At 36.4% G+C, this 26,153-nt stretch overlaps 1 protein-coding gene across 1 annotated transcript; it reads left to right on the top strand.

Moving 5' to 3' along the window:
- The first annotated feature begins 6,606 nt into the window (after positions 1-6,606).
- Positions 6,607-22,977, top strand: LOC113349767. The gene is made up of 8 exons (XM_026593797.1): positions 6,607-6,675; positions 14,977-15,128; positions 15,363-15,972; positions 16,072-16,267; positions 16,406-16,474; positions 16,585-16,861; positions 22,567-22,646; positions 22,778-22,977. The coding sequence occupies exons 1-8, from the start codon at positions 6,607-6,609 to the stop codon at positions 22,975-22,977; spliced, it is 1,653 nt and encodes a 550-aa protein (XP_026449582.1).
- The last annotated feature ends 3,176 nt before the right edge of the window (positions 22,978-26,153 follow it).

Genomic DNA, 26,153 nt, shown 5'->3' on the forward strand with positions numbered 1-26,153 from the left:
ACTGATAGCTTACATTCTGCAAGCCAGTTCAGCTTTCTGATACAAGTCATACACAACCAACAGCTTCAAAATCTCAACACCTTCTTCGCTTCCCTCCCTAAGATCAACCCCATCTCCTTCACTTTGTGACCGAAGCAAGTCTGGAACGACCATTTCTTGGTTTATGCCGGAGTTGTACAAATTGATTTCTCGAATCACAAGCACTCCCGTGCAGTGCATTTGTTTAGGGTTTAGATTCATTTCTCATCCACACACCCCATATCACCAAAACCAGAAGAAATAGTTTTCACCCATAAACAATTGTGTTGCGATTTAATGTGATGCCATAAATTTTTAACATTTCATTACGACTCATGTCTAATCAAGTCAATTACTTATTTCGTTTATAATTAGAATAATCACCATCCAGTGCTTACTGCAGAACATAATTGTCCCTTACTAAGCAGGGGACTTAATGTTGATGGTGGATTTTTTACGAAGGCTAAAATTATAAAATCATTTTGTGTATTTTTGGCCTAGCTTTAAGATAATGTGCAAAATTCATACTTTTACGATTTAGACATGAAAGCTCATGTCACGATGATCTCTTAATCGAGCGTATAACCTCTTCAGAGCATGCATATGTAATTATTAAAGCCTCTCAGCTAAGATTTCAATATTTTTCATATTTCATCATTTATATTGAACAATGTCACTACACAATTCTATATTGAATCGAAACACGATTGGACGGCTCATAGATAGATTGCATGCTAGCATAGAGCAATAACGTCTTCAGGATGTCGCAATGTTTCCTGACTATATATAATACATATGTATATAATCTTAATGATTGTACGGCTCCTAGATGGATTGACCACTAGTGTAGAACAAAAACGTCTTCAGGATGTCGCAACGTTCCCTGACTATATATAATAAACATTCAGAACGAGTATGACGCTTCTACTATCTCATACCTTGACCCTCGAATAAATATGATGCTCCTAGAAAGATTGCCTACTAGTATAGAGCCATCCATTAATTAATTCTAGTGCAATATTTATCCATTGGATTCCTAGAAAATAACATATTTTTATCATAATATCTCATTACTTCAATTCATGCCTTTTTCTCAGCTAAATGTCATGGGATAGTAATAGATATTCACTTTTTGGGAATTCGGGCCACCACCGAGTAAGCTCCGAGAAAATGGTGCAAGTGTACTTAACAATAATGCACGAACGAGCACCCAAATATGCATAAACGAGCACCCAATTATGGACGAATGAGGAAATATGAAGAGCTAAGGAAGTTACAACATAATATAATAAAAATAGGAAAGAGGCGCCGTTGAGATCGGGCCCACCGGCCGGTGTCCATGCCACGGCCGTAGCCGATCCCACGCCTCTCTAATTCCTTATTTTATTAATTGTTTCCCTAATCTCCTAAAACTCCCTCGTTTGAGCAAAACTCCTAGCTTCCATATTTTTCAAATACTGTTCAACTCTCCAAAAACCTAGTCCCACAACTATTAGGTTTCTTTTTATCAATAATATTAAAATAGTATTATTTTAATAAAATATTGGACGCACGCGCGATGAAGTATGGAGACCTATGCAAAATAAGAAAGGAAAATAATAATAATAATTAAAAAGAAAAGAATTAAAGAGGCGCATGCACGGGGTCCACTGGCCGGCAGGACATGCCCGGTCCCACACATCTCCATCTTTTCTTTTTTATCTTATTTCATTATTTTTCCTCATCTCTTGAATCTCCCTTGTTTGAGCAAAAACCTAATTTTTCCACATTTCTCCAATATTGCTCAAATCTCCAAAAAAGCAAAAAAAAAAAAAGTCAAATGGTCTCACGACAAATATTAAATTATCATCATTTCAATATTCTTAAAATTTTGGACATATGAGCAAAGTCCTACTTGCTCATTCATGCAAAATTGAGAGTGTCAGTCAAGATCAAACTCTTCTGAAAATCCAAAAATTTCGCAAACGTCCAACAAACACTTGAAACTTTCAGGAATGGACGTGCGAGGGACATGGTGGCCCGTGCACCACCATGACCAGGCCTTACCGGTCCCTTAGCCATCATGGACGACTGGTCCCACGTCTCTCGATTATTATTTTAATAATAATAGTTCATATTTTTCATAATTCTCCAATAATGAATCCTCATTCATGGACATTCCTCCGCATGCTCGGATGTTCATCCACCACCAGACTCTCATGCCCATTGATTGGTCGATATTTCTCCACCAACATTGGACAACTCTCTATCTCCAGGATCAAAAGTTCTCCAAAATTACGGTTTCGAATTTACGATAATTCGATAAACGTTGATAACTTTTATATTAATCCAACAATCAATATTTTAATTCATATTTAATGTTCGGTCCTGCTACTAACATTTTTGCTCGACTGAGCAACATGATTCAGACGGCCGACCATCCAATATTTTATTAGATAACCATCGAATCCAATACTCTGATTCCTACTTTGTCATTCGATCAGTCATGACATATTAGATCATAAATGAGCATTCTGCATAATTCAACAATATCTCTGATTTCCTGTCGAATACTCGATATATCAGAATAGGTCCATGATCAAGCAATCTCATCAGACGCGTCAATCCAAATCATCAAAACATCATTATTTCCTCAACTGGTAAAATGATATATCACAATTCATCAAGACTCAACGTCTGTCCATTATTTTGTCTCGGCAGACACTTTATGTTCAATCCATGAGTTTCAGAGCATACCACATTCGTTCATTATCCTCGACTCCTCAAGGCTAAGACTCATGTCTAGTCAAGTCAACAATTGACCAATTAAATACATGTTTTCCTTGCAGATTCCACATTCATGAGACATCAATCAAGTCACATGGGGGATATTCACTAGGTTTTGGTATGGCGGCCTACGGCACGTGTGCAACCCACGATAAGAAATGTGAGTAAGTCTTGCAAGTATTTGAAGGAGTTTGCAAGGTAGTGGATGGAAAATCAACCAATTTTTCCACGCACGTGGAACTGGTTTTTCCACGATTTCTCACTTTCTCACTCATTCACTCCTCTGCAACCGTCACACTTATTGGGATCAATGTGTCTACTACTCTTGCAATATAAATAAGTTCCCCAATGCTCGATTGAAAAAAAAAACAATAAGAATTCTCAACACGACATAATTCAATCAATCAGAACTTATCTTATCTGAACCCAGCAGTTCACACAACTTGCAGAAGTCTATAACACAACAATAATCCTTGATCATCGTTGATCTCACACATTTCTCAGCTTCCCTTCTACAGATCCACCCTCATCCCTCTTAGTGACTGAATTGACTCTAGAACGACCATTGTCTTGGTTTAGGTCATAGTCCTACAGATTGATCTTTCGAACTCAAAGCACTCATGGGAGTGCATCTGTTTGCTAAAGGTTTAGGCAATTTGCTCGATCGAGGAATCGCTCGTGTCTCCACTTTTCCTCAAAACCCAGCAAATTTTTTTCACCCATCAACAGTGACCCATAGCCAGAAAGTATAAAACCAAGTTTCGGCAAAAAGCTAAATCTTCCTCTAAGGTGAACTTCGCGGGATTAATATACGACTGAGCCATATTTCATAAAGATCGAGAATACATTTAAGTTTTCTTTAGGATATAATAATCTTTGTCGAAGATGTGGCTTCTAAATGGGAGGTGTGGGTATATATTGAATGTTGAATACTAACGGCTATAGTTCTTGGAGCTTGCGCCCATGGAACGTGTTCCCAACGGCTTTATTTATTGGAATTTGCACCCAAATGCTATATATTTATCTACAAAACTAAACTAACGTAAATTATTTTTCTAATCATAACAAACTCAAAGCATTCTCGGCCATGTAATCGAACAGTTTGAACAACAATGGAAAACATATAGTGTTAGAGCATTGCTCGGTCGAACTCGCAAGCGTTGTTATCTCAAGCTTGTTTGTCAAGTTTAGGTGATCAAAACTATAAGTCTTGATTTCTAATCCACTTATAGCTATGTCTCGGATTAGGATAGAATGTGTAGTTGAGCTTTAGACTTCACAACGTTCATCGATTGAAGAAGGGGATCTACTGAGGAGAGCTTGGAGGAACTTCATCAACAAAAGGCATGTGGAGACTAAAACTTATCTATCACTCAGGAGTCTATTCTATTTTATCTCCCAATGAGACTAAGTCGTATAGCTATATAAACTTTTATATTATACACGTTTGATATTTCGAGCTGAGTTTTACTCGGTTATCTATTTCTCGAAATATGTGTTGAAAGCTTTTTTTCTTTAGCTACGTTCATCATATTCTTGACGAGTTTAGTTGGAAACAGTTTATTTATTGGAAACTAAATAATAAGTCAGAAGATGATCATGTGAAAATCGCCTCTAAACATCTTACATGATTTGTGTGAGACAATCATTTGATGTCGACTCGGAAAGTTTCTTATTGATCGTTCAATCACCTAAAAAATACTTATAAGCTAATAGTTTGTGTGAGACAGCTATTGTCGTCTTCTAAGGATATTTCAATCATTGAAATGGGAGTTTAGAACAAATTAACCTTTCCCTGGATACAACATAGTATGCAAACTGTTGTGGTATGATTCAGGTCCGGAAATCTTGTTTGCATACCAGTATGCGAACAGTTTTAACTGTTAAAAGTCCGGGAACCAGGTTTAATTACATATCAGTATGCAAACGATTCTACCTGAGTTAAAGTCCGGGACAAAAGTATGCATACTAGTTTACAAACTATTGGACAAGACCAAAGTCCGGAAGCTATAGTTTGCGTACCCGTTTGCAAACTTAGTGGTTAAAGTTCTAAAATCGGTTAACTATGTTTTCATACTCATGAAAAAAATTCATTTATGAATTAAGGAATGCAATCTTTGCAAACCGTGGCTTAATGTTCATGAATTGATTCTCATGAATACAAATTATTTCAATTCGCTCTCTTTGATTTAATCTGTGAAATGTTTTTGATCGATTATTTTAATTCTTAATGATGCTTCTTCATCCCTAATACTGATTTTTTCTTACAAAACCATTCTGTAATTTTTTTGGAGTATAATTTTTTTTTTGGAAAAGAGTTTTGATTCTCATCTCAAATATGTTTAACTAAATTTTATCTTCTCCCTGTGTTTACAGATTGCTTGTCTAAAATATGGCGTTTGCCGGGTTTCCAGTGTGGATTATTGCGTTTGTTGTTGTTGTGTTAGAGCTTGTTCAAGCTAAAGTTTTATCTGTGTATCTCATTGTTATTAGTACCTCCATTGGAATAGTCGATCTCATCACCGATTCAACGAAGATCTCACTCAAACAACGCTACCACATGTGCAAGAAGTATAAAGTTCGTTTCAAAATTGAAATAAGAATAATCTTTGTTATTCTTTGGTCAATTACAATGCAATTTTTTGCCTTTTCAGTTCCAACTGATTCCAAAAATCTCTCAATGAGTAAACTGGAATTATTCAGTATCACCTCTATACTGGGAAACCCTAATTCGAATGTTCCTTATATCAATCTCTCTTTTTATGGTAAAACTCAAGTCAAATCTTCTCATAAATATCTCAGGAAAATGGATCCAAATCAGGTGACTAGCAATATTTCTCAAACTCAAAATACTGAAGTTTCTGATCTAGCATCGAAATTCAGAAAAGCAACCTTGGAATTGAAATTGGCTGAAGAAATAGTTATTCTAAATCAAAATGTGATTGCTGCTAATGAAGTAGTAGGAGATAGAGAATGGGATTTCTGTTTGATTGGCAAAATCATAATAGAAGGGAAGATGAATTATGGAACAATTGAAAAGAACATCCAATTCACCTGGCCCTTCATCCCACGGGAGGAAGTAAAAATCATTGAAGTGGATACGAATGTGATGATTCCCAAGTTTATGAATCAAGACCTGGTGGACAAAATTATTGAAGAAGGCCCATGGAATATTGATGGGAAATTATGTATTTTGTTCGATTATTTCCAGGGATTTATCTATCTAAATCTGGACTGGACTAAGCAAGTTTACTGGATTCAACTCAAATGCCTGCAACCTGAGCAATGAATGTGAAAGCTGTGGAGGAAATGGGACAACTTTTGGGTGAAGTCCTTGTTACTGCTCCAACTAATGCAATCCAAGTTGAAGGTATTCCTGTAAAAATTTTTGTCAAAATTGAACTCACAACACACCTTAGAAGAGGTGTACTGGCTATTACTGCTGTTGGTTCTACTAAATGGGTCAAATTTCATTATGAGAAACAACCCAACAAAATCTGTAGAGAATGCTTCATCATCAATCACTGCAATGGAGCTTGTGGTGCTGCAGCTGAATACCTGAAAGCATCTCATGAAAAACTTCTACCTTTTTGAGGAATTGGAAGACTCAAGAAAAATACTAATACAAGATCATTTGCAAGTATCACTCCAAAAACTTCTTCAAGGATAAATGTGAAACCAACACCATTCGTCCCCCCTATAGATGACAAGATTGTGAAATTCCAAGTCACAAATGAAGAAGAGGAGGCTTCTTCCAGGCCAGGAAAAAGACAAACATTTTTACATGGAGTAGGATCTACTAATAACAATGATGAGAAAACAATGAATTCTGCAACGGCTAGAATCCCACTACAAGACAAGCAATCTGGAGACAATTCTGGGGAGAATGAGGTAACCTTTGAACACAAACCACAAACATCTTTTGTTTATTTAACTGCAATTTTTACTGTATTTCTAGCTTCTATTTGCTTATTCCCAATAATTTGCTAGACATGAAAATTTTGTCCTGGAATGTTGTGGATTTGGAAACAAGGATGCTAGGAATCACTTAAAAGATCTTATAAGATCAAATAACCCTGACATCATATTCCTTATTGAAACCAAAAACCTTACCAAAAAAATGAAAGAATACACTTCAAGCCTTCATTATCCCAACATGTATTTTCATGATCCTATTGGTACTTCTGGATGTCTTTGTCTGCTTTGGAAAGATGGTATAAATCTTCAGTTGATTGAAACTAAACTTAATATGATGCATTGTACTGTTGAACTAGATGCTAGAACTAAAAACTCTTTAGTGACTTTTGTTTATGGTGCAATAGATCCAAGGATTAGAAAAGAACAGTGGAATTATATGGAAACTATAGCCAACTGATAGACGCATTTATGTGTCTATTTTTAGAGCTGTCAACGGGGCAAGCTAGGGTCAACCCGGCCCTAGCTTGACAAGCCATGGACGGGTTAGGGTCAGACCTAGCCCTAGTACTATTCATGTACAAGCCAAAAACCCCAACCCTAGCCCTAGACGGGTTGGCTCTAACGGGTTGCGAGTTGGCTTGTTAAATGGGGTGGTTGAAACGTAAAATCACTTAAATGTATAAAAAATTTAGTGGGCAGAGGGATCACTACTCCGTAACCCTTAATCAAATGAAATTTGGATTGTATTAAATCATTTAAGGAAATATGAACTTTGATTTCTAGCACAAAACCCTAAAATTCTTAAAATTAGTAACTTAAAATTCCTAAATTAGTAACTCACATGAAATTGACGGGTTGGCGGATAACCCGCGGGTTGACCCTTGCCCGGCTTGTTTTTACTAGGTCTAGATATGACAACCCTAACCCGGCTTGTTTAGACAACAAGCCAAGCCGAGCCGGGTTAAAACAAGCCAAGCTAGGTCCAACCCGCGGGCCGGGTTAGAAATTGACAGCTCTATCTATTTTGTTCTCAATGTTCTGTATTGTTAGACTCGATTAAATACTTATTGTGTTATTTTATGTTTTTGTAGATGTTTTTGGAAAAATAAGCTCTTGCGGCGAAATGAGCTCGAAAAGTAGTGTTTTACACCCCAGGATAATGTACCGGAGGCACCTCAGAAATGCACCGGAAGCGTCCCAGAAATGTACCGGAGGAACCCAGAAAAATTACTATTTCCACCCCAATTGATAAAGGGACACCCGTACAGGATTAGGGGGAGGACACTTTTCTTCTCATAATTCAAATTTTGGAAAAAGGCGGGAAAATATTTCTTCTCACTGGAAGTTGGGTCGATCAATTTTTGGAGGGGTTAGAGTTCGATTAAACCTCTGATTTTCAATGGGTGTTTGTGATATGGATAGAGGAAGACATTTTGGGTGTTAGGATCGATCATAATTGGCTGGAATCATCGCAATCAATAAATCAGGAAGCACGTTCAAGAAATGAATATCACACGATCACATCAAATTTAGACGTGTACTCATGTGTTTGGAGAGTGTTGAATCAATTCTACAGCGTGTAAGATCATGTTTGGAGTGTTTATACATCATTTCAGCGCGTGGAGAGCTAATTAAAGGAAGAAAATATCCAAAAAAATATTTTCTCTTTAAGCCGAGTAAAGAGAGAATTATCTTGAGTTATGGCGTGATTAAATGAGGCTGAGGAGTATAAATAGATTTCTGGTATCATAGAGAATGGGTGTCGAGAGTCTGGGGGCTGAGGAGAGCCAGAGAAGAAGAAATTCGAGTTTTCCCAAACTCGGTTTCTGCTGCTGCTGATGATGATGATGAACATGAAGAACACGAAGAACGGACCAGCACCAGCAGTCGTTTTTCTACAGTAATAACGACTTACATTTGTGGGTCGTACATCAGGCAGACTTATTTGCTACAGCGTTTGCGACACAGCTGCAGCAGTCTATTTTATCACTGAGGGTCGTAGTTCTCTGGTTTGTAACAAATATAATTGTTACAAACCCGGTTTTATTGTATTTCTCATATTCTCATCATTTGTAAACCATTTTTGAGCCATAATAAATTATTTTGAGAGCATTTTTACTATGATGAGCTAAATCCCTCGTAACCTAGGCAATGGAGGAAGCTATTCACGCAACATAAATGGGTAACTATTTCATTTAATTATATAATTCACCTAATCGCTGCTTTTGCAGAGTTTTAAATTATTTGAATGATTGTCTTAATTATTTGTTATTCAGTTTGATAGGTTATGCTTGGTTTAATCTCTTGATAATCTATGCTTAAGGTTTACAAATAATGTTTGAGAATATGTATGATTGATAGTGAATTAAAGATAAAAGAGGATTTAAGAATTGAATAGAGTTTTGAAATATTTATCATTCAATTTTGCATAATAGTGGAATCTAGTGTCTTGGTTACCTCTCGCACCCATTGTTAATATTTTTGTATATATAATTTTATTAAATCTAAAATTCCATTTCCTTCACAAGTCTGAAACGAACCCTTTTATCACTATCTATAACAACAATCAAAAAATCTTAATCATTTTGGCGCCGCCGACGCGGATTTGTGCTTAGGTAGAATTTTTAGGTTTTTATTATTCCATTTGTTCTTTTTACGTCTCTTTGGTTGTGTCTTTGTATTACAGGTTTGAAGTTGGATACTAAAGACCTTGGAATCAAAGCTTAAAGCTAAAAGAGAAGGAAAAAAGACAAAGCAAAAAAAAAGAGAAAAAAAAAGAGAGAATTATTTATTATTATTATTTTTTTAAAGAGACTTTCCATTTTATTTTATTTTTTTTAATTATTATTGTTATTTTTTTGTATTTCTTTTCATTGGACTGGACTTTGGACAATTTATTTTAATTTTAAACCCTACGGAAGGGTTATATATAAAAAAAATTAGATATATATTGTTTGCAGGGAAGGACGACGATTACAATATCGTCTCGGCCCCTCGGGTTCGCACATGACATAGGAGTCGTGGCCCGAGTCGACTACAGCGGTTCTTCGCCCGTCTGGTACGGGAGGTAAACTTCTAAACACCCGCGAATCTCCTGTCAGCGGGTTTACTGCATTCCTTAAGGTGATTCATTGATTGAGGACGAATTTGGACTGTTTTTAAATTCCTAGTAAAGGGCAAGGCCTGGCCAATACAAGATAAGGGTTCGGATTTCATCACCGCTCCCTTCTTGCCCGCCTTAGGAAAACGAAACCTAACGCGAACCCAAGATTTAAAATTTGGAATAGAACGAGACCGATAGGGTAACGAGCTTAATAGGAAACTCGTTCAAAAAATATTAGTTGCTCTTTAAGCACACTTCAAAGTTCATGATGGTTTCTGTGAGTTGAATGCGTGACTGCGCCGCCTTCTAATGCGGTGAGGCCTTGGGTATCAAAGCTCTACTAAGCTTCCCTCGCCTCTATTCAACTTACTTTGACTCAAATTGATTCCAGAGGGGTTTTCTCAAATTGCAACGAATTCCCTTTCGAAAGATATAAGCTGGTCTAGAAACAATCTAAGTGGAACCATCATGCTTTTTGTTTGCTAGATTTTATAGGTTTGATTTGGTCGAGTCAGCCTTGTTTGTGATTGTGTAGAATTCCCTTGCAATTAAGAATGTCGAGATGGTATGATAGAAGCCAATACAATGAATATCGACCTGAATTTGAATATGGACATCATCAGTTTTATTACCATGGTGGGAATAGTGGTTGGGAACGCCAAACTTTTCAAGGTTATGGTTCATACCATGGTGAGCCCAAACACTATCCTCACAACCATCAGTCATACGAGAAAAATTCTGCTAATTCCTCTTTACTTGAGTCGACACGTAAGTTAGCTGAGACAGCACGTAAGTTCGCTGAAATGAATAACTTAGTTATGGACGAAAATAATGCAATGAGTGAACTTTCTTTACCTTATTTCCTAGATTACGTCAGGAATTCATGTGAGTCGGCCCAAAAGCTTTTGTTAGAGACCCAGAATAGAACTTCTCTAAAAGATCTAAATTTCCAAAATAGTGTTTCCAATTTTACCCTTGATGGAAATAGTGAATATTTGCCTAATTTAGAGGACGAGGTTAGAATAAAACACACTACTTATTTAGATAAGGTTCAATCATCTTCGTACTATGATGATGAGGATAGCAGTAATGAAGAATCTGAAATATGTAGGCATAGTGATCAGGAGTCTAGTAATCCAATTGAGCTGTATAGTGATTATATTATTTCTAGTTCAAATCCAAATAATTTTTATGATTATTCACCTATTCAAAAGGACGAGGATTTGATTAGGGATACCACAGTTTTAGACGATGTAGTTTTTCCTTTTGATTACGAAGCCGATAGTGGTTTAGAGGAACGGTTTCATTTCGAAAATACTGTTTTAGAGTCTAGCGACTTAGAAACAATAGTCTTGGAAGAAGAAGATAGACCCGTAGAGATGAGTAAAGATGCACTATCTGATAATAACTTAGAAGAATCTCTTGAACATTTTAAGGACTCTGAAGATACGGAAATTCAAGAAATAATTAGAGGTCTATCTAGAGACACTGAAAACTCTAAGTTTGGGGGTGATTATCACTTACCTAGTGCCTTACCTTTAACTCTCAGAAAGTCCCCACACTTAGGACTTGATATCTGTGCCTCGACCATTTTACAAGATTACCTTCATACTCGTTTTCCCGAGCCTAATGATGTCCATGAAGGAGTTCAGTTATTAGAAACTCATCCTCTGGTTGATGTGGTTTTCCCAGGCTATGATCCCCATATTGACTTTGTTTTCCCACCAAATAGTTTTCTTCCAACTGTGGGAACGTTTATATTCCAAATTTGTCGAATATTAAGTTGTGAGACTAAACCTAAATGCTTTAGGAAATTAGAATCGACACATTTGCTTAAGAATGACCACTACTCTCATTGTGGTCAATTATGTAAGTCAAATCTTATTGATTTAGAGGATCCTCAGTTATTTAGGTTATTATTGTGCGCTTCTAAGATCATATTTGAGTTTTTCCAGACTCTAGGACCTAATGATTCGGATCCCACCTATGAAGAAACGCAGCCAATGAAAATTTTCTATTTAGACCCTTTCATAGAACCTGAACCTGAACCACAATTAGATATAAATTTCTTAATCAGTAAACTAAGTAAGGGCATGCTAGTCTTGTTCACTTTCTTGGTTTATTGCAGTTTCCTTTGGTCAGCTCTTTTTGGTTTTGAAGACCCACAGTTATTTCGACTGTTACTTTATGGTTTGAGTTGACTAATCCTTTCCTAAGTCTGGCTGAAGACTTTAAACTTAGCACTTCTTGGGAGGTAACCCAATATTCATGCAACACGGTAATATATTTCCTTAACTCTTTCGCTTCAAATGGTAACAGTTTCTCCTTGTTCATGCTTTTAGTTTCATCTTTAGAACATTGACGACAATGTTAGATTTAAGTTTGGGGGTATGGGAGAAACTTTTTAGTTGCAATTATTAAACTCCAGAGCCTAGAAATTTATGCCTATTAAGGTTTGCACTAACCAATCTAAGTGGATGGGAACATCTTGGTTATAGGAGTTGAGGAACCAATCTGAATAGATGGAAACATCTAAAGAGTCTATTCATAAAAGCACAGAGCTCAGGTGTTAGAAATAACATGATAGTTTCACCATATTTCGTTGAGTCCTTTTCACTTCTATTTTTATTTATTTTTCATTTTAAACTATGTTTCTCTAAGTGATTAGGTGGGGCACACGATTCAAGTTGTTACCACTGCTAGGGTGAATTAGAGTGATTGAGTTACTATATAAAAAAAAAAAAAGACCGGACCAGTTAGACCAATCGGAATAATTATTAACACTTGGATAGAAATATGCGTGTGTTCTCCCTGTTTCCGTCGCCTAAGCAAGCGTGGAATGCAGGACCCGTGGGAACTATCGTGTAATCTGCTGACAAGAAGCATGCGCTTGGATCAAAAAGATCTACTCATGCCGTTAAGTTAAAATAAAAAAAAATGGTTATTGTTCTGTGTAGTTAACTGCTGGTTCCCTTGTATTTGCCAGTTTGTTGATCTAGATTTAGGTTATTGACCACTGGTTCCCTTGTATATGCCAGTTGTGTTGATATTAGTCAGACCGGTATCTCAGTCCATTAGGATAGGTTCATTCTGGTAGTGGCCTTCAGACAGATATGTGAAACATCGATCATTTGGTTAACATCAAGACCATCTACATTTTTCTATTTCCATCTCCTTTTTCTATCTGTATGATTAGTTTGACTCCGAATATGATGTCCATAGTGCAACTATCTGAGTAGAGCTATGTCACTTTATATGAATTTTAGTATGCTTGAGTGCAAACTCGTGTACAACAATTGGAATTTCGCATCAGGGTACTTCCTCCTATAATCAATGATTGTATGCCAACCAAGGAGATTCTTTAGTGCCTTCCAAGGTTCTGCGTAGATAGCTAGGGTCTGGAGTAATGGTTTTGTGGGCACACCTCTGGTAAACCCTCCCGAGATTAACTCGGTTTTATTTATTTTTTATTAGTTTTGCTCGAGGACTAGCAAATAATAAGTTTGGGGGTATTTGATAGACGCATTTATGTGTCTATTTTGTTCTCAATGTTCTGTATTGTTAGACTCGATTAAATACTTATTGTGTTATTTTATGTTTTTGTAGATGTTTTTGAAAAAATAAGCTCTTGCGGCGAAATGACCTCGAAAAGTAGTGTTTTACACCCCAGGATAATGTACCGGAGGCACCTCAGAAATGCACCGGAAGCGTCCAGAAATGTACCGGAGGAACCCAGAAAAATTACTATTTCCACCCCAAAATTACTATTTCCACCCCAATTGCTAAAGGGACACCCGTACAAGATTAGGGGGGACACTTTTCTTCTCATAATTCAAATTTTGGAAAAAGGCGGGAAAATATTTCTTCTCACTGGCAGTTGGGTCGATCGATTTTTGGAGGGGTTAGAGTTCGATTACACCTCTGATTTTCAATGGGTATTTGTGATATGGATAGAGGAAGACATTTTGGGTGTTAGGATCGATCATAATTGGCTGGAATCATCGCAATCAAGAAATCAGGAAGCACGTTCAAGAAATGAATATCACACGATCACATCAAATTTAGACGTGTACTCATGTGTTTGGAGAGTGTTGAATCAATTCTACAGCGTGTAAGATCATGTTTGGAGTGTTTATACATCATTTCAGCGCGTGGAGAGCTAATTAAAGGAAGAAAATATCCAAAAAATATTTTCTCTTTAAGCCGAGTAAAGAGAGAATTATCTTGAGTTATGGCGTGATTAAATGAGGCTGAGGAGTATAAATAGATTTCTGGTATCACAGAGAATGGGTGTCGAGAGTCTGGGGGGCTGAGGAGAGCCAGAGAAGAAGAAATTCGAGTTTTCCCAAACTCGGTTTCTGCTGCTGCTGCTGCTGATGAACATGAAGAACACGAAGAACGGACCGGCACCAGCAGTCGTTTTTCTACAGTAATAACGACTTACATCTGTGGGTCGTACATCAGGCAGACTTATTTGCTACAACGTTTGCGACACAGCTGCAGTAGTCTATTTTATCACTGAGGGTCGTAGTTCTCTGGTTTGTAACAAATATAATTGTTACAAACCCGGTTTTATTGTATTTCTCATATTCTCATCATTTGTAAACCATTTTTGAGCCATAATAAATTATTTTGAGAGCATTTTTACTATGATGAGCTAAATCCCTCGTAATCAAGGCAATGGAGGAAGCTATTCACGCAACATAAATGGGTAACTATTTCATTTAATTATATAATTCACCTAATCGCTGCTTTTGCAGAGTTTTAAATTATTTGAATGATTGTCTTAATTATTTGTTATTCAGTTTGATAGGTTATGCTTGGTTTAATCTCTTGATAATCTATGCTTAAGGTTTACAAATAATGTTTGAGAATATGTATGATTGATAGTGAATTAAAGATAAAAGAGGATTTAAGAATTGAATAGAGTTTTGAAATATTTATCATTCAATTTTGCATAATAGTGGAATCTAGTGTCTTGGTTACCTCTCGCACCCATTGTTAATATTTTTGTATATATAATTTTATTAAATCTAAAATTCCATTTCCTTCACAAGTCTGAAACGAACCCTTTTATCACTATCTATAACAACAATCAAAAAATCTTAATCACCGACCAACACAACTTGCCTTGGATTGTAGCTGGGGATTTAAATTTTGTCCTTTCTCAGGATGAAAAAGATGGTGGAAATCAAATAAGCCAATCTGTCCTAGATGAGAATAAGGAGTTACTATATAATAATGGTTTGCACATCCTGAACTTCATAGGGAATCCCTTTACTTGGAAAAATAGAAGAAAAGGTCATGCCCTTGTTCTTGAGAGGTTAGACAGATTCCTTGCCAATGACTCTTGGTTGAATTTTTACCCTACTTGTGCTGTGTATCATCTCATTCCTAATGCTAGTGACCACTGTCCTATAATGTTGTCTACAACTAGGATCTAAAATGATACTTACAATCCCTTTAGACTAAACAAATCCTGGTTTAGAGACAGTGGTTGTAAAACTATTATAGAAAATAGTTGGAAAGTTCACAGTAATGTCTTTCATGCTTATAGAGTTACAAAGTCCCAGCTTAATACCAAACAGGAACTTAAGAAATGGAATTACATTACCTTTGGCAATATAAATACTCAGATTCACAAGATAAAATGCCAAATAGAAGAGATATTAAGGGTCAATAATACTAATAATACTCCTTTGTTAGAAGAGCTTAAATGTAAACTTAATCAGTGGTATGATATTGAGGCTGACTTCTGGAAGCAAAGAAACAGAAATGATGACCTTAAGGATGGCGAAAGAAATACTGCTTACTACCATAATAAATTTAACTTCAGAAGGAAGAAAACCAATATTGATACTCTTCAGAATAATAGAGGTGAGTGGCTTACTGAGAGAGCTGATATTGCTAATAATCTTAAAGATCATTTCTTTATAATGAGCATGTCTTCTTTTCCCTCTAATCCTGATGAGTATTTTAATAATGTTGTTCCTTGCATTACTGATGAGGAAAATAGTTTTCTTACTGTTATTCCTACTCATGAAGAGATAAAGAATGTAGTATTTAGTATGCACTCCTGGGACACTCCTGGTCCAGATGGTTTTCTTCCTGGCTTTTACCAAAAAATGTGGCCAACTGTAGGAAATGACACTGTCCAAATTGTTCAAGTTTTTTTTTCATTCTAAACACTTGTTAAAATAGCTCAATCATAATTTCACTGCTTTGATCTCTAAAAAGAACTGTCATGTTTCTGATGTTGATTTTAGGCCTATAAGTCTATCATTTCTAAACTCCTTGTCACTAGACTTAAACCTCTGTTGAATAAATTCATATCTCCTTTTCAATCTGCATTTATTCCTGACAGAATGACACAAGACAATATTGTTATGGATCATGAGCTAATATATACCATGAAAAAAACTAAGAGTGTCAAGGGTTGGATGGCTTTAAAGCTTGATATGAGTAAGACTTTTGATATGATAGAATGGTCCTTTGTCTTAGGAAGCCTAAAGAGTCTGGGATTTTCTCAATATTGGTGTGACATGATCAGTCAGTGCATTACTACTGTTTCAACCTCTATTTTATTAAATGGCTCACCAGGTGAGATGTATAAACCTCAAAGAGGTCTCAGACAAGGAGACCCACTGTCTCCTTATCTGTTTATTCTCTGTATGGAGTCTCTCTCTCTAGAAGTCTGTTTACTGCTGAGAAAAATAATCTTATACATGGATGTACTGTTACTAAAAACTCTCCTTCTATGAGACATTTGTTTTTTGCAGATGATTGTCTGTTATTTGCTAGAGCTAACACTGGGGAAGCTAAACAGATTGCTTCCATTATAGATCAATTTAGCAAATACTCTGGTCAATCAGTGAATTTTGACAAATCTGGGTTAGCCTTTAGTCGTAAAGTGCCAAATAATATTAAATGTGAAATTTCTAACATTCTTCGCATACAGAGAATGGCCTTGCAGGATAAGTACCTTGGAGTTCCTTTATTGCTCCAGAAAAATAAGGTAGAATCTTTTGCTCCTTTAATGGATAGATTCAGTGACAGGTTGGCACCTTGGAAGTCTAAATTCATTGCTCGACCAGGTAAGACCACACTTACCCAATCATTTCTAGGAACCATTTGATGTAGTTTTGAAAGTGGTAGTAAAGTTCGTTCAACTCGGATTGTGTAAAGGTTTGATTTAAGAACTAAGAATAAAAATACTAAAAATATATTCACAAGGTTGTCACGAATATCGAGAGGTACTGAGACTTAGGATTTCACCACTAATCACATTCAATTGGTTCATATGATGACTCATAACAATTCTAGCTCTTTTGTTGACTCTTTTCTTTGAAAAAAGTAGATTTTATAAAGCATTAGATGTAAATCACAAGCATGACGCATCAAAAGTTCCTAAAACCCAGCATGCGACATCAAACAAAATCACAACTAATCAAGAAAAATCATAAATCGATTAAAACAAGTGCAAAAGTCGTAAAGAATCAATTATAGTTACCAAGTGATTGTGAAATAGGGCTTCCTCCATCATCCCAGTGTTGGGGTTTAGTTCCTCATGTCAAAAACACGCTCAAAAATATTTAATCATGGCTCAAATAGGTGTTTTTATTGAAGAAGTGAATCTGTAACAGATATAATTGTTACAGAATCCACTGTTACGGAAGCTGCCCTTACAAATAAATTCTAACAAGAATAGTTGTTGCAAAGCTGTTACAAAGGTATTGGATTTGAAAGATTAGGTAACGGTTTCTTGCTAAGTTGCGAAGTGTTCTACGACGTTGTTTTTCAGCAGAAGAAACGTCTTCTCTACAAATCTTGATTTTCACCTCTGCAGCTTCACCAAGCCCTCATCTCGGTCCCCCAAAGTCTCGACTCCTTTCTATGAACTCCCAGCAACTTATATATAGCCAACAGAGCGATTTAATCTCCCCGAAACTTCTCGAAATCTCTTCTTTTCTTTTCTTGGCAGTTACGGCAATAATCTCTTCCCAAAATTGTTTCACGGGTTTCTGAGCTTTCCAACTTATCTCAAACTCTTCCTTAGATAGATATGTATCTTTGGGAAGAGTTTCTTGCCTTTAGTCTTCCTAGAATTCCAAAAATAAGTCATACAGAGACCCGTGCAAAACCTGACTTCTATTTCTTTTTCCGGCTATTCTAGCCAATTTGGATTCAAACAAAAGACTTCACCAGGCCTGTTTAGGCCTAGGGAGTAAACCCAATCAAATTCAGTCATTGAATCACTCTGGAAATCGATCGAATTCAATCCCCAACTCTGCCAGTTGCATGCATATTTTTCCCGCCAAAAACTATAAAACTTGATTCATCTCCTGCGGATTGTCTAGCCAATTATGGGAAAAAATAAGACCATTACCAGCCCTGTTTAGCCAAGAGGAACAAACCCATTTGATTTCAGCCATTGAATCTCCCTAGAACACCTTCAATTCTTCAACCCTAATTTTGTTCTTATTTTCCCTCCAAAATTCAAATTTCAAATGAAGAAGATGACCTCCCCTTATCCAGCAGTGGTTTCCCTTTATCAGCTGCCTGAAAATGGATGCCCCTTAGTAATTAGGCTACCCCTTAGTAATTGGTCACCCCTTAGTAATTAGGCTACCCCTTATCCAAAGTGAGAGTCCGTATAGTATTTTCTCCAACGAGCGCAAAAACCACTTTTTTAGCCAATTTCGCCGCAAAAGCTTATTTCTCCAAAAATACCTATAGGGACATAAAAAGCCATAATAAATATAAAATCGAGCACTAATAATATATACAATTGAGATTATATAAGACAAAAATGTGCCTATCAAATACCCCCAAACTTATTATTTGTTAGTCCTCGAGTAAATTAAATAAAATAAAATCCCAACTCACTGACGCAGGCATCGTCGATTGCATTTAGCGTATGCAATAAGCCTTTAAACCCCTAAGTGTCCCTAGTGGCGGAGTGTTGTCTCCGGAGGGCTTACAAGAGGTATACCCACAAAACCTTTACTCCAGACCTTAGCTATCTACGCAGAACCTTGGAAGGCACTAAAGAATCTCCTTGGTTGGCATACTTATTGACTACAGGAAGAAGTACCCTGATGCGAAGTTCCAATTGCTGTACACGAGTTTGCACTCAAGCATACTAAAATTCATATAAAGTGACAGAGCTCTACTCAGATAGTTGCACTATGGACATCAATATCCGGAGTCAAAACTAATCACATGGATAGATCAAGAAGATGGATATAGAAAAACATAGATGGTTTTGATGTTTACTAAGTGAACGGTGTTTCCCATATCTGTCTGAAGGCCTCCGCCAAAATGAACTTATCCTAATGGATTGAGATACTGGTCTGACTAATATCAACACAACTGGCATATACAAGGGAACCAGTGAACGATAATCCTAATTCTAGTTCAACACAACTGGCATATACAAGGGAACCAGTGGTCGACTTTATTCACTGATTTTTTTTTTGACCCGTTTGGTCTAATTGGTCTGGTTTTTTTTCTTTTTCTTTGTAACTCAATCACTCTAATTCACCCTAGCATTGGTAACAACTTGAATCGTGGGCCCCACCGATTACTTAGAGAAACATGGTTTAAAAACAAAATAAAATAAAAATAGAAGTGAAAAGGACTCAACGAGATATGGTGAAACTATCATGTTATTTCTAACACCTGAGCTCTTTTCTTTTATGAATAGACTCTTCTAGATGTTTCCATCTAATCAGATTGGTTCCTCAACTCCTACGATCAAAATGCTTCCATCCACTTAGATTAGTTAGTGCAATCCACAATATGCATAAATTTCTAAGCTCTGGAGTTTATTTATTCATATTGCAACTAAAAATTTTCTCCCATACCCCCAAACTTAAATCTAACATTGTCCTCAATGTTCTAAAGATGAAATTAAAAGCATGAACAAGGAGAAACTGTTACCATTTGAAGCAAAAGAGATAAGGAAAGATATTACCGTGTCACATGAATGTTGGGTTACCTCCCAATAAGTTCTAAGTTTAAAGTCTTCAGCCAGACTAAGAAAGGATTAATCACCTCATAGAATCATAAAGTAATAGCCGAAATTTCTATGGGTCATCAAAACCAAATAGAGCTATCACAAATAAAAGGAATCTGCAACCTGTCAAGAAAATAAACAAATAAAGCACACCCTTGTCTAGTTTCCTGTTTAAGACAACTACATCTAGCTGTGGTTCAGGTTCAGGTTCTATAACTGGGTCCAAATAAAATATTTTCATGGGTTGGAATTCCTCAAAGCTAAGATCCGGTTCAGGTATTAGAGTCTGAAGAAACTCAAGTAAAAATTTAAAATCACATAATAATAACCTGAATAATTGAGGATCCTTAAAGTAAATCAGTTTTGACTCACACAATCGACCACGATGAAACTGGTGGCCAATCTTAAGCAAATGTATCGACCCTAATCTCTTAAAGTAATTAGGTTTAGTCTCAAAACTAAATAATTGACACATCTAAAATTTATACGTTCCCACAATTGGTTGAAAAATATTTGGTGGGAAAACAAAGTCGATCTTGGTATCATAGCCTGGTTTAACCTCATCAACCAGAGGATGGGTTTATAACAACTGAACTTCCTTATGGACATCACTAGGTTCAGGAAAACGTGTATGAAGATAATCTTGCAAAATGGTTGAGGCACATATGTCAAGTCCGAAGTGAGGGACCTTTCTAAGAGTTAAGGCACATGGAGAATGATAATCACCCCCAAACTTAGAGTTTTGGGTATCTCTAGATAGACTAGCTATAATTTCCTTAATTTCTAGATCGTTGGAATCCTGAAAAATAGTCAATTTCTTCTTCTAGGTTATACTAAAGTGACGCATCCTCACTGATATTTAATAGTTGTACGAGTTCATTTTCTTCGTCTAAGACCATTGTTTCTAAATCGCTAGACTCTAAAACGGTATTCTCAGAATAAAATCGTTCCTCTAAACCATTATCGACTTCGTAATCAAAAGGAAATACTACATCATATAAAGAAGTGGTATCTCTAATCAAATCCTCGTCCTTTTGAATAGGTGAATAATCATTAAAATTATCGGGATCTGAACCAGAAATAACACTATCATCATAAAGTTCATTTGGAGTAACAAATTCCTGATCACTATGCCTACATATTTCAAATTCTTCATCAACACTATCTACATCATAATCATCATAATAACATGAAAATGGTTGAACCTCATCTAAACAAGTAGTGTTACCAATTTTATCCTCGTCATCTTGATTATGCAAATAACTATCCTCATTTTCAAGGGTACTATCGGAATCACTGTATTGGAAATTAAGATTATTTCGAGCAATTCTTTCGTTCGTCTCAGCTATCAACTTGAAGGATTCCTCTATAGAATGTTCTCTTTTGTCATAAACTAAGTTATTCATCTCAGCTAACTTACGTGTCGACTCCTCTAATTTCCTGAGGGACTCTTCTAAAGGAGAAATATAATAATTTTGCTCGTATGACCGGTGCGTGTGTGGATAGTAATTGGGCTCATCAAGGTATGAGCCATAACCTTGAAAAGGTTGATGTTCCCAACCACTATTCACATTATGGTCAAAGTAGTAACGTCCATTTTGAAACTCAGTCGGATATTCGTTGTATTGGCTCTTGTAATACCAGTTCGACATTCTATTGCAGGGGTGTGAGTTGTCACACAAAATAAAACCCACTGACAGGGGATTCGTGGGTGGATAGAGTCTTACCTCCCGTACCAGACGGGCGATGAACCGTTGAAGTCGACTCAAGCCACCGACTCCGATGTCAGTGTACGAACCCGAGGGGCCGAGACAGTATCGTAACTGTCGTCCTTCCCTGCAAACAGTTTATATTTAATCTTAACCCTTCCGTAGGGTTTTAAAAAATAATGTCCAGTCCAAAAAGTGTCCAAAAATAAAAAGAAAAATTACAAAAACTAAAACCCTATTTACAGTTTCTAAAAATAAAACAAAATAACTATATACAAAATATTCTTCTTCACTCCTTTCGGATTCCTCTCTTCTTTCCTTCTTTGGCGATGCTTTCCTTATATAGTACTTTTTTCTTTCCTTGTAGCTTCGCTCCAATCTGAAAAGAATCGAAAAATACCAAAGGCGTAAAAGAGAACAAAAATTCTAAAAGAAATAAAATAAATCTAAAACCTAATATAAATCCGCGTCGGCGGCGCCAAAAATTGATGTAGTTTTGAAAGTGGTAGTAAAGTTCGTTCAACTCGGATTGTGTAAAGGTTTGATTTAAGAACTAAGAATAAAAATACTAAAAATATATTCACAAGGTTGTCACGAATATCTAGAGGTACTGAGACTTAGGATTTCACTACTAATCACATTCAATTGGTTCATATGATGACTCATAACAATTCTAGCTCTTTTGTTGACTCTTTTCTTTGCCAAAAGTAGATTTTATAAAGCATTAGATGTAAATCACAAGCATGACGCATCAAAAGTTCCTAAAACTGTTACAGATAAGATGGATGTTATTCAGAGAAATTTCTTTTGGAACAAAAAAAATGGTGAGAGAGGAATTAGTATGAAAAAATGGACTCACATTGCTTATCCTAGAGATCTAGGTGGTTTAAACATTAGACAATCTCCAATTCTAAACCAAGCTCTCTTAGCCAAATTAGCATGGAGAATGATAGAAAATCCATATGCTCCTTGGATACTATCCTTAGTCATAAGTATTTCAATAGGCTTAATCCTATAAATTGTGCTCTTTCTAGGCAGGTTTCCTGGGTTCGGAAAGGTATTTGTGATGGCTTAGAGATTATAAAACAGTTCTACTGCTGGCAAATTGGAGATGGTAATAATATCTTCATCTGGAAAGACAAGTGGATCCCTAGAATGAATACTCCACCTAAATCCAACTTTGTCTCAGCAAACATTGTAAAGTATCTCATCTAATTGATGATGATTCTAAAAGTTGGAAAATAGATATTCTAGAAGCTCTCTTTGATAATGAGACTGTTAAAGCTATCCAAGAAATAAGAATCCCTATCTATGGAAGAGACACTATAAGATGGAAGCCAACTGCAAATGGTGATTTTTCAGTCAAGACTGCCTATAGGGATATACTAGATTCAACTCAACCTAGGCCACCAAACAATAATGAGATTGAATGGAAGGCTTTGTAGAAAACTAGTTTACCAGTCAAATTAAGTTCAACACTTTCTATGGAAATTCCTTCACATGTTGAAAAAGCGGGGGTCTAACAACACCACCCAATATTTCTCTTAGCAAACTGTATGAACAAACTCCAATATACTTTTTATGAGAATTAACTAGACAGTTAGACTCTATCAATAAAAAGATATATCAAAGAGTTTATATCTCAATCTCTCGATTTGATCTTTTCTCAAGAAAATGGAAATCTGCGAGTCTTTATCAAAGAGAGATAACTTGGACGGTACCAAAGACCAATGTCCAAGGATCAATCAATATCAATCAACAACCAAAGGTCGGATTTCCAATTGATGATCAAAAACGCACAACCTGTATTATTTCAATTATAAAGATAAACAATATAATGCAGAAAATGAAATAACACAGACACCAGAAATTTCGTTAACAAGGAAACCGCAAATGCAGAAAAACCCCAGGACCTAGTCCAGATTGAATACACACTGTAATAAGCCGCTACAGACACTAGCCTACTCCAAGCTAACTTCGGACTAGACTATAGTTGAACCCCAATCAGTATCCCACTAATTCAAGGTACAGTTGTACTCCTACGCCTATGATCCCAGTAGGATACTGCGCACTTGATTCCCTTAGATGATCTCACCCAAAACTAAGAGTTGTTGCAACCCAAAATCGTATACTTGATAATAAACAAATCTGTCTCACACAGAAAAGTATATCAAAGGATAAATCTGTCTCCCACAGAAAAAACCCTAGGTTTTGTTCCGTCTTAAGATATAAAATCAAGGTGAACAGGAACCAATTGATAATCCGGTCTTATACTCCCGAAGAACAGCCTAGATTAATCAATCACCTCTCAACAATCCTTCTTGACTACACAAGGGGTTTGTCGAGGAATCACAAACAGTGAGACGAAGATGTTTGTGACTTCTTTATCTTTCCTATCGGAGAACTCTCACAATCTCAATCCAATCAATAGATTATACTCGTACGATAGAAGATGCAAGATCAGATCACACAACTACGATAAAAGTAGTATCGGTCTGGCTTCACAATCCCAATGAAGTCTTTAAGTCGTTAACCTGGTTTTAGAGAAGAAAACCAAAGGTTAAAGGACAATCGACTCTAGCGAGCGCACTAGTATCACACAGACGTGTGGGGAATAGTTTTGTACAATGCTAGATGTCTCCTATATATAGCCTTCAAATCAGGGTTTTGCATTAGTTACAAAGCAATCCGTATTCACCGTTAGATGAAAACCTGATTTAGATTCAAGCTAATATTTCTCAACCGTTAGATCGAAAACTTAGCTTGTCACACACACTTGGGTAGACGTTTACTGGGTTTGTGAAAACCGTGCCCAAACGTGTACGTGTATGTTAGTTTAACATAGTAACCCAAAAGGTTAACCATATGAGCATTTCATATTAGCCTAGTTCTTCTTCACCATAACTAGTTCAATTGACTCAAATGAACTAGTTAGAGAGTTGTTCAATTTCTATGAGATCTTATATAACTACACAAGACACAATTGAAACAAAGATGATTTGATTCGATGAATCGGCTCATGAACTTTATAGCCACGGTTTGCATAAAGCATTCCTTAGTAATTTAAGCTTCATGTTCAGAGTACATCTTTAGATCATAACCACTTAAGCTCACAAACAAGTTCGCGGACTTAAGGCAACCGGCAGAGTTTTCCAAACCCAGCAGAAAATATCGGCAAAGAGACTTCCGCCAGTTCGCGGACTAGGTTCGCGGACTGAGTTCGCGGACTAAACACGCAAACGAGTTTTTGGAAAATCCCAGCAGAAATTCTCGGTAAGAGAACTTCCGTCAGTTCGCGGACTAGGTTCGCGAACTTGGCAAAGCCAATTCCTCCGGTTTCTCTCAATCAACAAAGTTCGAAAACTTCGGATTAAGGAATACATCGTTATGTAATCTAAACTCTCATTCCAATCATTGAGACATTCTCAGAGGACGTTATATAACCGTTATTCACAGACCGTTTCACGTCAGAGCAATTCTCAAAGTAATTGAAACTTTTCATGACTTTCGTCACTAGGTGAATATAAACTTGATCAAAGCGAAACGCTTTACCAACACACGATTTCGAGAAAAAGATAAGTAGTGAATACTCATCTCGAAATGTCAAATGTATATGATCCAGTCTATATAGCATACGACTTTTTGTCTCATAAGAAGTAGGAGATTGAATAGATAGACTTTTGAGTGATAGATAAGTTCAAGTCTCCACATACCTTTTTGTTGATGAAGTTCCACGGTTCATTGAGTAGATCTTCGTCGTTGTATGATGAATCTCCATGAATTCCTTGAGCTCAACTACACTTTTCTATCCTAGTCCGAGACTTAGCTATGTAGACTAGAAATCAAGACTCATAGTTTTGATAACTAACATTGACAAACATGCTTGATATAGCAACGCATGCGAGGTCAACCGAGCTATACTCTAACACATGTGTTTACCTACTAGGGACAAACTTTCTAGACATACCGATCACAATATTGTTCAATGTCCTCTTTGTAGAAATCATGATGAAAATATCCAACATTTGTTCATGGACTGTAATGTTTTCTCATTAGTTCTATCCATTATTGATGTTAATTGTGTGGAGGTTCTCCAAGGAAAAAACATCCATCAGTGGATAAAAACTTGGTTTGATAAGGATGTGAATAATAGATCTAAAAATGTGACTCAATTCAAAACCATCTGTTTCACAATGTGGCATATATGGAAAACAAGGTGTTGTGTTGTTTTTGATAATCTGCAGGTGAAATCAGAAGAGATAGTAGTAAGTATACAAACTCACATGGGTGACTGAAAAAGCGGGGGTACAACAACCTCACCCAATATTTCGATTAGAAATATGTATGGACAAACTCCAATATACTTTCAAGAGAATCAACTAGACTCAATCTTAATAAATCAAAGAGTTATATCTCTCTTTCTTGATTCAATTCTTTCTCAAGCAAATAGAAATATGCGAGTCTAATTGAATACAAGAGAAATCACTTAAACAGTACCAAAGACCAATGTTCAAGGATCAATCAATTTCAATCAACAACCAAAAGTCGGATTTCCAATTGATTGATTCAAACGCACAACCTGTGATATTTCAATTATATAACAAAATATAATGCAGAATAG

This window comes from Papaver somniferum, chromosome 1 (genome assembly GCF_003573695.1).
Source record: "Papaver somniferum cultivar HN1 chromosome 1, ASM357369v1, whole genome shotgun sequence".
Lineage (NCBI taxonomy): Eukaryota > Viridiplantae > Streptophyta > Magnoliopsida > Ranunculales > Papaveraceae > Papaver > Papaver somniferum.